This window comes from Cotesia glomerata, linkage group LG8 (assembly GCF_020080835.1).
Source record: "Cotesia glomerata isolate CgM1 linkage group LG8, MPM_Cglom_v2.3, whole genome shotgun sequence".
Taxonomy (NCBI): domain Eukaryota; kingdom Metazoa; phylum Arthropoda; class Insecta; order Hymenoptera; family Braconidae; genus Cotesia; species Cotesia glomerata.
In genome coordinates this window covers 8,759,319-8,771,356 of record NC_058165.1, presented here as the reverse complement: position 1 = coordinate 8,771,356, position 12,038 = coordinate 8,759,319, and the positions used below count along the sequence as shown (strand labels likewise).

The 12,038-nt window shown below is 31.1% G+C and overlaps 1 protein-coding gene across 1 annotated transcript in view; it reads left to right on the top strand.

Moving 5' to 3' along the window:
* The window catches only part of LOC123270581 (A-kinase anchor protein 200-like), a 28,943-nt gene extending 16,905 nt beyond the window's left edge, over nucleotides 1-12,038 (top strand). The window contains exons 5-8 of the mRNA XM_044736708.1: nucleotides 8,624-10,285; nucleotides 11,028-11,177; nucleotides 11,428-11,505; nucleotides 11,589-12,038. Of these exons, the coding sequence (XP_044592643.1) occupies nucleotides 8,624-10,285; nucleotides 11,028-11,177; nucleotides 11,428-11,505; nucleotides 11,589-11,633 (1,935 nt within the window). The 3' untranslated portion in view covers nucleotides 11,634-12,038. The remainder of the gene's footprint in view (nucleotides 1-8,623; nucleotides 10,286-11,027; nucleotides 11,178-11,427; nucleotides 11,506-11,588) is intronic.

Below are 12,038 nucleotides of genomic sequence, written 5' to 3'. Positions count from 1 at the left end.
TGACAGCATTTATCCCTTCATAAGCTTACGGCGACACCCGATTATCATTATTTTTATTATTATTATTATTATTATTATTATTATTATTATTATTATTATTATTATTAAGATAGTTTATTTAAACAACTGAGGAATAAATATCGTCCTTAAGGTTACACTTATGAATTATTTAGTCAAATGAATTTAAATAACAGCCAAGTGTCAGGAGTTTCGGAAAAATGGTAATTTTGTGTCAACTTAAGATTTATATCAATTCTTAATCTTTTTGTTGGAAATTCTATGGTCTATTAGATCATTTTAATATCGTTTTAATATTTATTATTATTATCATTATTATTATTATTATTATTATTATTATTATTATTATTATTATTATTATATACTCTCACAGTAATTTTGTCGTTCATTATTTTGTCACCAGATATTCTGCTACAAAGCTATTAAATTAAAAATAATTAGAATAAGTATACACTGAGCAATGTTATCAAATTTCTCATAAATTTTCCTCTATATCATTAAAAACAAATTGTTTAATAATAATTAAAAAAAAAAAAAAAAAAAAAAAAAAAGGACTATTATAAAGTATAAAGTGTAATGTATGATAAAGTAAAGAGTTTTGAGTGAGGGAATAAAAGTTTGTAGGGTTTGAGGCTTAAGAGCGGTTTATAGTTGATTTTCAAACGTGTTTTTCTCATGTAAGGTAAAAGCCCCAATAGATGATCACGTACCAGTATATGATCACTCCATGTATTTGTATATCTATATTCACAAATATAGGTATACAAATACATGGAGTGATCATATACTGGTACATGATCATATATTGGGGCTTTTACCTTATGTGATAAAATTTCGAAAAAAAACGCTTCGCTCTTCGATAGATAATTAAATTATCTATCGAAGAGCGAAGCGCTTTTTTGGAAAATTTTCATTTATTTATGCATAAAATGCGTTTTAAGATTCCATTTGTTGTACAAGTATGACAGAGATACTTTCGTTTGTCCAATAGAGGGCGAGAGAGAGGAAAAATGTAAACCCTTCTTAAGGCTCGAGACTACACCTGACATGTGGCTGGTTAGAAAGTTGGAGTGTAAGTAATATAATAAGAATAAGAATATGTAATATATGAGCTGAAAGTACTTGCATAAAAAGCCGATTGCGGATTACATTTTATTGTCGGTTGATCAACCGCGAATCGAGTTTAGAGATCTAAACCGCAAGTCAGTGCCGTTAAATCTTTGGTTTTATATTATTATTATTATTATTGTTGTTGTTTGAGACGCCGGTAGATCAGTGTTACATTTTCTTTTATCTATACTTTAGAATTATATCGGTAAACCGTTGGTTTAGCAGCTACTACACGGTTTTATATTATTATTATTATTTTTTAGCTCTTATTTATTGGGTTGTTTTTGCAAACAGATTTTAGCTGACTGGTCGCGTTTTTTGCCGAAAGCGCGACATTTTGGAAATTTACAAGGGTAAATTTTGCAAAATAGTCCAAAAATTCCAAATAAAATTTTTGATAAAAAAGATTAAAATTTTTTTAGTCAAATTATTTTTTTTTACGTCAAAGAAATTCTAAAAATCGACAAAAATTAACAATAATGATTTGAATTTTAATTGTGATAATCATAATATTTACACTCCAAAAATTATTAAAAATAAATTTCTTCTCATTCCTAAAATATTTAATTCCAATTAATTAAAATTAAAATTTCAAATTAGATATTCTATTAATAAGCCTAGCTCTAGATCTAGGTCTAGGTCTCACTCCATATTCCATTTTCATTTCATTTTGAATGTCTAGTAAAAGTCGAGTTAAGTAATAAGGTAGTCTTTGGCGGAATAGTGGAGGGTTTCGGGTACTAGCTGAGCAAATTTTGGGCGTCGTCGTAGGTAGTATCGAGCGACACCGGGAAAAGCCGGGACGCCGCTCGCCGTTGCCATGACAACCGACAGACTCGCAGGACTTTTCGCGTTCAAGTCATACCCTACCCAACTACACCATCTATACTATATACTACACACAATATAGTACCGACTCACGCAATTTCGCTAAATCTATTTTACTTTATTATTTTTAAAATCACTATTAATATTTTTTAGTCAGTCAAAATTCTATTTTTTTTTTAAATTTAATTTTCAATTTTTATAGAGAATTTAATTTTTTTCAAATAATTTTTGTTATTGTCAATTTTTAATAAAAGAAAGAAAATTTTTTATTTTTAATGAGAGCAATAAAAAAGAGAATAAGTAAAATTTTAACCTTTTGACAAAAGTACAAAGATGATTGTTCGGCTTGGAAGACCGCCAGAGGTCCGGATTGGATATACATAAACCAATCGAGTATAAATGTCTAAATTGGAACGAATAGTGGTGTCGAAACCTGTAGATACTATATAGAACATACCATCCAGGTTCTTGCAACAGCGGGCTTAGCTCGCGGAATACCAACTAGAACTACTCTATACACGCCCAAAGGGCTCTATTCGAAGAGAGTCTATTGTGGAGTTTAGAAACTCATTTCGCAATGATACAGCGAACGCTAAACCAACAAAACTCCGATACGAACTGTGAAAAAACCCCCAGGGTGAAAAGCCACCGAGTGAAAATTCCCAGGGCGATGACTTCTTATTTTATTCTTTACCTACTCCACTTTTTTTCACCTCTTTATTATTACTGTTGCTATTATTATTACTATAATCATTGTTTCTTTTTTAGCGGTTTGCTTGTGCAACAACTCATTGCCATTTGCAAAATATTTTTGTTCAATTCACAGGTGCAGTGACCGAAAAACGCTTTTGTTAGAAGTAGAGAGTGGAACAATGTTTTTTTTTTAATTTTTATTTCTCGGAGTTTGTTGATTATGAACAAAAATGTTAAAGGAAAGCTTTTATAAAATTTGAAATTACTTCATTTTTTTTTTTTGTAAATAAGATTTTTATTAATTTTTTCGCTTTTCTAATAGTTTACTAACAATTTAAATTTTAGTTCATCCCGAATAATTTTTCCGTATACCTGCTTCACACAGATGTTTCATTCTTCTTCGAGGGTTACAATGTTTTTCAATATCGAATTCGATTGTATCGAAAGAAGACGATACACTTGATCGAAGATTTCGAATTTCTCTTTTGTATAATTTTTTAGAAAAGTTTTGCTTTTCAGAAGATTGATTCGGAATTTTTTAAAGATGATATGTAGTTGAACATGTCGAGTGTTGAAAATATTAAAAATTATGTCTACCCTTTTTAAAATAAAAAGCATGCTGGCGAATCTTTGGAATAGACGCCCAATTTTTTTCTCGAAATGTTAATATTAAAACGTTTTTATTTCATTTCTCTGGAATAGCATCCGACTTGAAACTTTCCTACCCTGGTAGAAAGACTTTATGACTCATGGAAAAATTCATGAGACATTTTATTTACATTTTGTCCTCATTGTTTCAACTCTGACAAGCAAAGTCACTGACTGTGGTAAATAAAAGAAAGTAACACACAATTTAATTCCTTTCTTCATGAAGAATATCCTCCATTATTTATACATTTTTGTTGCGAGTTCACGCCTCCTCTGTCATTCCTTATCTCTCTATCACAATTTGCAATCGACTCGACAAAATTAATCTAGCAATAGCTCTGAAAACGAAATCAATAATTTTAATCTATAAAAAACCTAAACCCGCAGAAAGACCATATACCAGTGAAATATTACTCTAAAAGCACCGTTAATTAAATTAGTTTGAAAGTTAAAAAAAATAACCTAATTTTTTTGCTGGTTTGGAGTTTCCAATTCGCGTAATGCTCGGGTTTTAAACATCAACCCCCTGTTAACGAGTCAACAACTTTATCTTTGTAGAAATTTTGTAATTAGAGACAGAGGTGGATACATCGAGTTTAATTCTCTTTTATTTCAACGTCGGGAGTCTGCATCAACTATTTACCGAGTCTCGTTACTGATGATTCAGCTTCGCTAATGTTTTTCCTCAAATAAACTCTTATTTGCTCTTTCCACAAAGAAAAGCCTCGACACGTCTCGGTTTAACTATTTGCTTGTTACCTGCTGCCGTTTGCTTAGGCTATAAGCCTACCTCGATACAGGTAATCGTTAAACTTACCGACAGCGCCGCGGAAGTGCTGCTGCGGCGTCGGCGTCCCTCAACTAACTCTTCAATTCAAAGTTCTACTGTTAAATCTTTAAATTAATTAGAAATTATTCTTCAGAATCATTCAAACAAAGTAAAATAATTTTATAGTTTCACGGCTCATAAAACTTTTTCAATTTTTGTTAAAAAAAAATTTTTTGTTAATGAAAAAATAACGAAAATGGACATTTAAAAAAAATTTTTTTTGTGTTTGTTTTCATACCTAGAATACAAAAAAAAACTCGAATTTTATTAGATTTCAAATCAACAATATTTTTGTTAAAATCGTAAACTTTAAAACTAAATAAAAAATTCATTTTTACAAATTTTCAGTATTTCAATTGTAACTTGACTGTGAAATAGAACATTTCATGAAAAATAAAATTGTTTCAATATAACAAGTTTTCAATTTCATATGCCAAAACAATCAGGTGACTGTAACTAAACAATTCTCTAACATAATACTACCTTTCCGTTTAGTCGGTAATTCTTTGCCGCGCAAGTGCTGCCGTTGCGGAAGCGTCCCTGAACTAATTATAATTTCTCCAGCCAAACAATAACAAAACTTCTTCAAGGTTTTCTTCCTAAAAAATTTCTATTTTAATCTCTCATACTCGAATTACATCTATAAAATTTCTTCTCTAACATTCTAAAAAATTTTCCAAGACCCGAAAGCTAACAAAAACAAAACCTGTCAACCTCTATCAGCATCCTAAGTTACAAACAAACAATCCACCTCACATGTTTATCATATATGATTTAATATTTTATTATTTATTTATTATTAATTACATTCTATGTAAAGTAACACTCCAAGGCTTGTTTAGATCCGATAGCGTAACAAAAAACGGTCACCCAATCCGGATCGCGATTCTAACCGATCCGTGCTTATGTTGATCACCCAGCCGTGGATAGACAAATAAACTGCGTCTTGATATGACATTATCTTATATGTACATTATATATTACATATTATAAAGTTAGCTCTTCGACCGCGAACTATAACGGAGGGTTACTAGTTACTGGGTGTAAATTCGCGGCGTAATAACTATCAACCTATCAACCGATTGCCAACACATCCACATATATGTTACATCTACTACACGACATCTTCGATTTCTCCATACCGAGACTAAAAAAACTACGCGTCTAAGAATAGATGCGGCTTGCGGTTTTAATTTTTTTTCTCTCTTTTACTTCTTCGGCAGCCATCTTGGGATCATGCCTCATGCCTCCTGCCTTGTGTCACGGATTATATCTTTATCTTTTGTTGTCTCGTATCTTCACTTGTGTCTTATATATTATGGACAAGACACAGAACAAAACAAAGTTTTATAATTATAAATAAAAAATGATACCGGTTTATATTAATTTCCCTCGATAATTAACGACCTACACAGAATTCATGATATATTTTATTCGACTGTACTGTATAATACATAAAAATTTTTTTAGTTTTGTTTTTACATTACTATCGCATGTGATATGTGATGCATAGTTACGTGGGATGAGAGAGTCTATATAAACCGCACCCGGCTGCTGCCCGGCATGAGTTCGAAGTCGTGTCTCTTCGCGACTGTAGTCTGGTTTCTTCTTTGGAATTAAGTGGATTATTTATAAATTATATTTTTTATTATTTGTTTATTAATTGTTAATTGTTGATTGTCCGAGACCGAGATAAGATGGAATCTGTAGTAAAGGTAGGCCGAAGTGTTGGTGGGGGATTTTTCAGGGCAGCGGGTGCCGTTTTAAGGGGCACGAGGCGCGTTTTAGCGGCTATTCCACTTCTAGGTATTGTCATTAAGGAGGATATCGATAAAGACACGGTATGGGCTGCTTGTGCGAGGATTATCCAGATAATATGGATATGCATGGGGTGACATAAAAATGCTTGTTCAATAAAGTGTTTTAATTATTTATAATTATAATCCTTCTATTATACTAAGGATAATAAAATGTAAATCTTAAACTAGAAATCTACTGCCGGATATCGGATCGTGTGACACCTTATTAATTTTTTTTTAACTTTCAAGTTTTTTTTTGTTTATCTAACCCTTGGGTGGAGTGTGAACAATTATTAATTATGTTATTTTTTTAAATGGATTTTTATTAAATTTTTTTCATTGGATAATTGAATAATTATTGTGATTATGGTATTTATAATTTAAGTGTATCTTTCACAATAGTTTAAATAAATTTTCAAAAAAGATAGCCTTTAAAATTTCAAACTTTGATCATTTTTTGATCTTTATAAAAAAAAAAAAAAAATTTTTTTTTGGAGTAAAAAAATTATCAATTTGAAAATTTTTTTTATGCATGTTTTTTTTTTTTACTCAAATAATAACTACGTGATAATAAATAATTACTAAGATTTTTTAAATACTTTTAAAAATTTTAATGAAATTTTCAATTATTCAATCAAAATTTTAAAATAATAGCTTTTGAATTAATGAAGTCTATTAATCAAATTTTTATTAATTATTAAAAAAAAATTAAATAACAATGAAAATTAACAAGCAAAACTTAATGACTACATAATAAGCCCACTACAAATAAAAAAATGTATTGAAGAAGTATATGGAGAGAAATATTTTATATTTCTAGCTTTGAATGAAATACAAATAAATAAAAAATATATTTATCTATCATAATAATACCACTTCTATTTACTGATGCATAAAGTCAAGCGTAACAATGAGAATGTATCTCAAATAGAGTCAGTCTAAAATAAAACCATTCTTGACTCACGAGTGCATGAAATGAAATCTAAAGGTTGAATCATCTTCAACTCGCATTACAATATGCATCTATATTATATTTTTTATAAACCTCTCAGAACTCTTCACCTCTCCAGACTTTTATCAATCTTGTTCTCTATACTTTCTATTCTATTAGTAAAAACGACTTTAAGTTAAGAAGTAAAAAAAAATAACGTTGCAAAAAGTGACTTTAAGTCTGAGAAAATAAAAACGAGATTTGAACGTAACTGGAAAAATAAATCAAGCTATTTCCTTGATAACAAACTTTAACATCGACATTAACTCATCACTGAAATTTTTTTTATTTCTTATTTCTTCCATTCTGATAAAAAGTCGATTTGTTATTTCTTAACCCTTCGTTGGTCGCGCTTTTTTTAGTTTCTCGCTCGCACTATAGCGAGTCTCTATAGGTTGAGTAGTTGTTAGGCGGCGATTCGCTTATAGCGCGACCAACGAAGGGTTCAAAAATAAAATTTGTTTTAAATTGTTGATTTTAAATTATAGAATTCGATTGATCATCATAAGAATATATATTGAAGCCTTGATATTGAATGTAGAAATGTCCATCCGAAGATACGACAAATAAAATCGGAAATAGAAGTATCGAGTATTGAATATTAAGTATTGAATTCTCCTTATTCTTTATTGAAGTGTAATATGCACAATGGACCGTAATGAGACACCGTCACTTATAATATAGATTCCAGATGAAAATAAACGTATGCAATACTTCCTCATTTAAATATATATTCGCGTGTATAAAACCAATGACTGCGTTGTTGGCTTAAGACCAATTTTTTTATTAACTCTCTTTTTAGTCACTTGATCTCTAGATCTCTTAGTTTTATAGTCTCATATATTTTATTTATATAAATCCAATTTAATATTCACCCTGAAAAGAAAAAAAACTATTTGATTAAAGAAAAATATTTTTCAATTCAACAACAAATTTATTTTTAAGAGTTTTTTCATTAAAAATAGCAAAAAAATTTACTAACACTTATTTCGATAATTATTTGAGACTTCTGATGATATAGGAATTAAGAAAAATACAAGGATTGTTAGTATTCTGAAAACAAGTCAGAATTAATATTACTGCGTATCTTAATTATCGAGAAAAAATGAACAATCTGTATAAATTTGCTCCAAGGAATAATTATTTCGAATGAATTTAAATTGCTAGCAAACTTTTAAAGATACTAAAAAATTGATAAAACCTTTGTAATATAGAATTAAATTTCCGACAAAAAAGGTATCTTATCATTTTTTTGTATCTTTTATAAATATTTCTTCCGTAATTTCGATTTCAATTTTTTACCATGGATACTGAAAATAATAATCCGATGCAGTGGTTTACGCAAAAATTATTCGTGAACAATTAAAATCAAAATTATGAGTAAACTGTTCGAAATTTGAAAGAATTGATAAGGAATCTTTTTGGTAGTAAATTAAATTTCCAACAAAAAAGATATCTTATAAATTTTTTTTGTACTTTATATTTTAGTCAGAATTTAAATTTCAAATTTTTATCTAAAAATTTTGGAATGATATTTTTTTAATTTCAATCCGAAAATGAATGTTCAGTTTTCTTTTCCGTATTTTTTGAATAAAATCAAGAAAAAAAATTCCAAAAATCAAAATCTAATAAAACTAAAATCGCTTATTTCTTCACAATTAGAAAGATAAATTGAGAAAAGTAATTACTAATAAAAAAATTTTTCAGGGTGGCGAAGAAGCAGAGAATCCAGAAGCAGTGAGTCCCGCTGAGGACAAATCAGCCAGCAGTCCAACAGATTCAGTTCCGGAGTCAAAGACCGAGGAGCCGGCTTCCCCCGCAGCAGCGACCTTGAGTCCCGCTGAGGAGAAGAAAGAAGCACCCTCATCTCCTGCCCCAACTCCCGCCCCCGAGGCTGTGAAAGAGGAGCCCGAAGTGCCGGTCGAGAAAGTCGAGGTCAGTCCAGGTCCAGCGCTGGCCGTCAAGTCCCCATCACCACCACCATCACCAAAAATTTCACCACCGATATGTTCTATGACTGAGAGGAAAACCACTGAGGACTTTCCCTCCTTTGCTCCCACCAGTCCACCACCTACCCCCATAGACCCCTCTCCCCTCCAGCAGGCACAGCAGGCTGCCCCAAACGCCACTGCTCTCGCAGAAGCTCTTAAACCCGCTCTTACTAATATCGATTCGCTGCCCATCACTAACACCACTTCTGACAGTGAAAACTCATCTAATCTTCATGATAAACTCCCAGAAAACTCCTTCATTGAAATCCAAGAAGTTGACAACAAAATGGCTGATCTGCCCGAAATAGACGCCGTTCCTGATGTCGTTGAAATAGCTCCCGATGTTGCCGACATAGTGGAAGCCGTTCCCGACATTGCCGATACAGTGGAAGTCGAGACTGAGGTTATTGAAGTAGTTCCTGAGATTGTAGCTGAGACTGAAGTTGTTGAAGTTGATGCGGTTCCTCCAGTAAATGCTGTTCCTGAAGTTATTGAAATCACTGAGCTGGAAGAAAAAATTACCGAGACTCCAAAGGTTCAAGAAACTCTAGTGCCTGAAAGTGTTGGAGAAGTTATCGCCGAAAATATTAAAGAAACTGCTGAAGAAGTTGAAAAAGTATGTGAAAGATTTGATTTAAAAAAAGTCACTGAAGAAATTAGTAACATCCTTGGTCAAGTTGAAAAAACTAGTGAAGTAATTGAAGAAGATTGTGAAAAAATTGAAGATTTGAAAGTAAATGAGGAAAAAATCACTCAAAAAATTAAAGCTGCTACTGATGAGGTAGTTGAAAAAATTGAAGAGATAAAAGAAACTGCTGAAGAAAAAATGGCTGAAAAAATTGAAGAAACTTGTGAAAAAGTAAAAAATTTAATTACCACTACGGAAGATGTTGCAGATATACCTCCTCCGTTACCAGAGTCGCCAATTCCAGTACCAAAAGCATCTGCAGATTTAATGAACTTTATTGCATCACAAATTTCAGAAGATTTTGGTTTACAAGAAGAATTACTACCACCACCACCACCAATAAGTGGATTAGAGCAAGAGTTGGACAATTTACCGCTACCTTTGGATGGTGATTCGCTGGCGCTAGAGGACGATCCGAGTAAACAGGCACTTAGACTGGATAAAAATGAAGAAGAAAGAACAGTTAGTGATAATGAAGCTCCTAGTCCTTTAAGTCCGACAGAAGACCTCTTGTCACCGCCTGCCAATCCCAATCCATCCGTAGAGTCCTCGCGGGATAAAGTTAATGGATACAAAGATATTGAGACGATTGAAGGAGTCAATGGAAATGGACATGTTGATGTTAATGGCGATGGCGAGTACGAACACGAATCGGCAACTAAAGACAGTTTGTTCCAGGATAATCATCAGGTGATTAACCAACACCAACTACTGGCATGAGTCGGACGGCAATTTTGATGATGATATTGTTAAGATTATGCGGCTGGTGATTTAACCGCGCCTGCCTGGTCCATCATGTCCCGTCCTTGGACCTCATTTTATCCTTAATAGCTGAGGCTTGCTGACTTTTCGTCAGTAGGTCTTGGCTATATTTTTGATTGTTAAGTAGTCATTGTTGTCCTGATCCTATCCTGCCTCTTGGTTTTTCTTCACTAACTTTACCACTGTCATTTTGATATTTTACGACTACTGGCTTCGTAGGAAATTATATTCTCAATATTTTTTAGAAAATTTTATTGTTTTTCAGTAGAATGTACTTTTAAGATAGATTTGTAGTTTATTTTTAGTAGTTAAAAAATTAATAATTATTTTAATTTGAAATTTATTTTTTATTTTTTAATAATAAGAAATTATTAAAATTAGATTAATTAGTTTTTGTGAGTAATTAACTGAGCTTAGAAAATGAATGAATTAAAGTCAGTAGTAAACACTTGTTGATAGGCAGTAATTGAATTACCGCGAGAAAAAAATAACTTAAAAGCATCTTGGAGCATGCTACAGATTGAATGAATGAGTTTTATTTGTTTAGCATGTCTATATTTCGAATGAGTGGTCGAGTATCAAATGAATTTCTGTGTTTAATTATTTTGTTTAAACTTTAAGATTTATAATTTATGAGAATTTATATTGATTGAAAAATTATTTATTATAGAGCATACCAGAAGCTGAAGCTCCCGTTGAAAACAACATAGCTGAAAAAACGGAAACTGTTGAGGAAGAAACTAAAATAGTACCACCCGTCGTTGAACCTCCAGCATCACTTGGACCCGCTATCACTGAAGATGTTACTTCTGTAACTAAGGTTTGTTCTAATTTAACTTAATTATTTATTTATTAACCGATAAATTGATTTATTAAATGATGAATACCTGATGACTAAAATGTTGCTGAGCAAATTTTAGTTCTTGATTATTTCAAAATTAAATGAAAGATATACAGGGGCCAGCTGATTGCAAATTATTTTAATTATTGATTAGAGATAAATTATAACAATTAAATTTTTTTTTTTTTTTAAAGAAAAAGTTATTTTAAATTTTTGATTTTATTTACAGGCTGTCGAAGAGATCGATATCAATGAAAAAGCTGTTGCAGCGGCCGTAAACGAAAACATTGAAGCTGTTAACAAGAATGTAAGTTTTTTTTTTTTGTATTATTTATAATAATTTTTTTAAAAGATGAAAAAATTAAAAAGACAATCAATTATATGTTACAGGAAATAATTGCCGAAATGAATCATCAGAACAATATCAACGAATAAGCGTCATCATAAAATTTGGGGAAGAAGAAAAAAAACCTAAATTTTTTTTCTCTATTAAAACCAAAAAAAAAACTAATTATATAATATAGATATGTATATTTGGACCATTCCTGCAATTCATAATTAACATCAACAACAGCAACAACAAGATCAACTCAGCTAATTAATTAATTTAAATAACTAAACAAAATAAAAAAAGAAATTGTAAATCGACAGTTGCCACGAGGATGCTCGAGCGTTTGTTATACTTTTGAATAAACTCATTCGTACGCCTAATTAATTGATAACTACTGATTGTATTTTAATTGCGGCATCGAGAAATTAACGGCAGGAGACGGCGGCGAGTTTTTTTCGATTTGATTTATTTAAATATTGTTTATTTTTTTTTTTTTTTTTAACCAACTT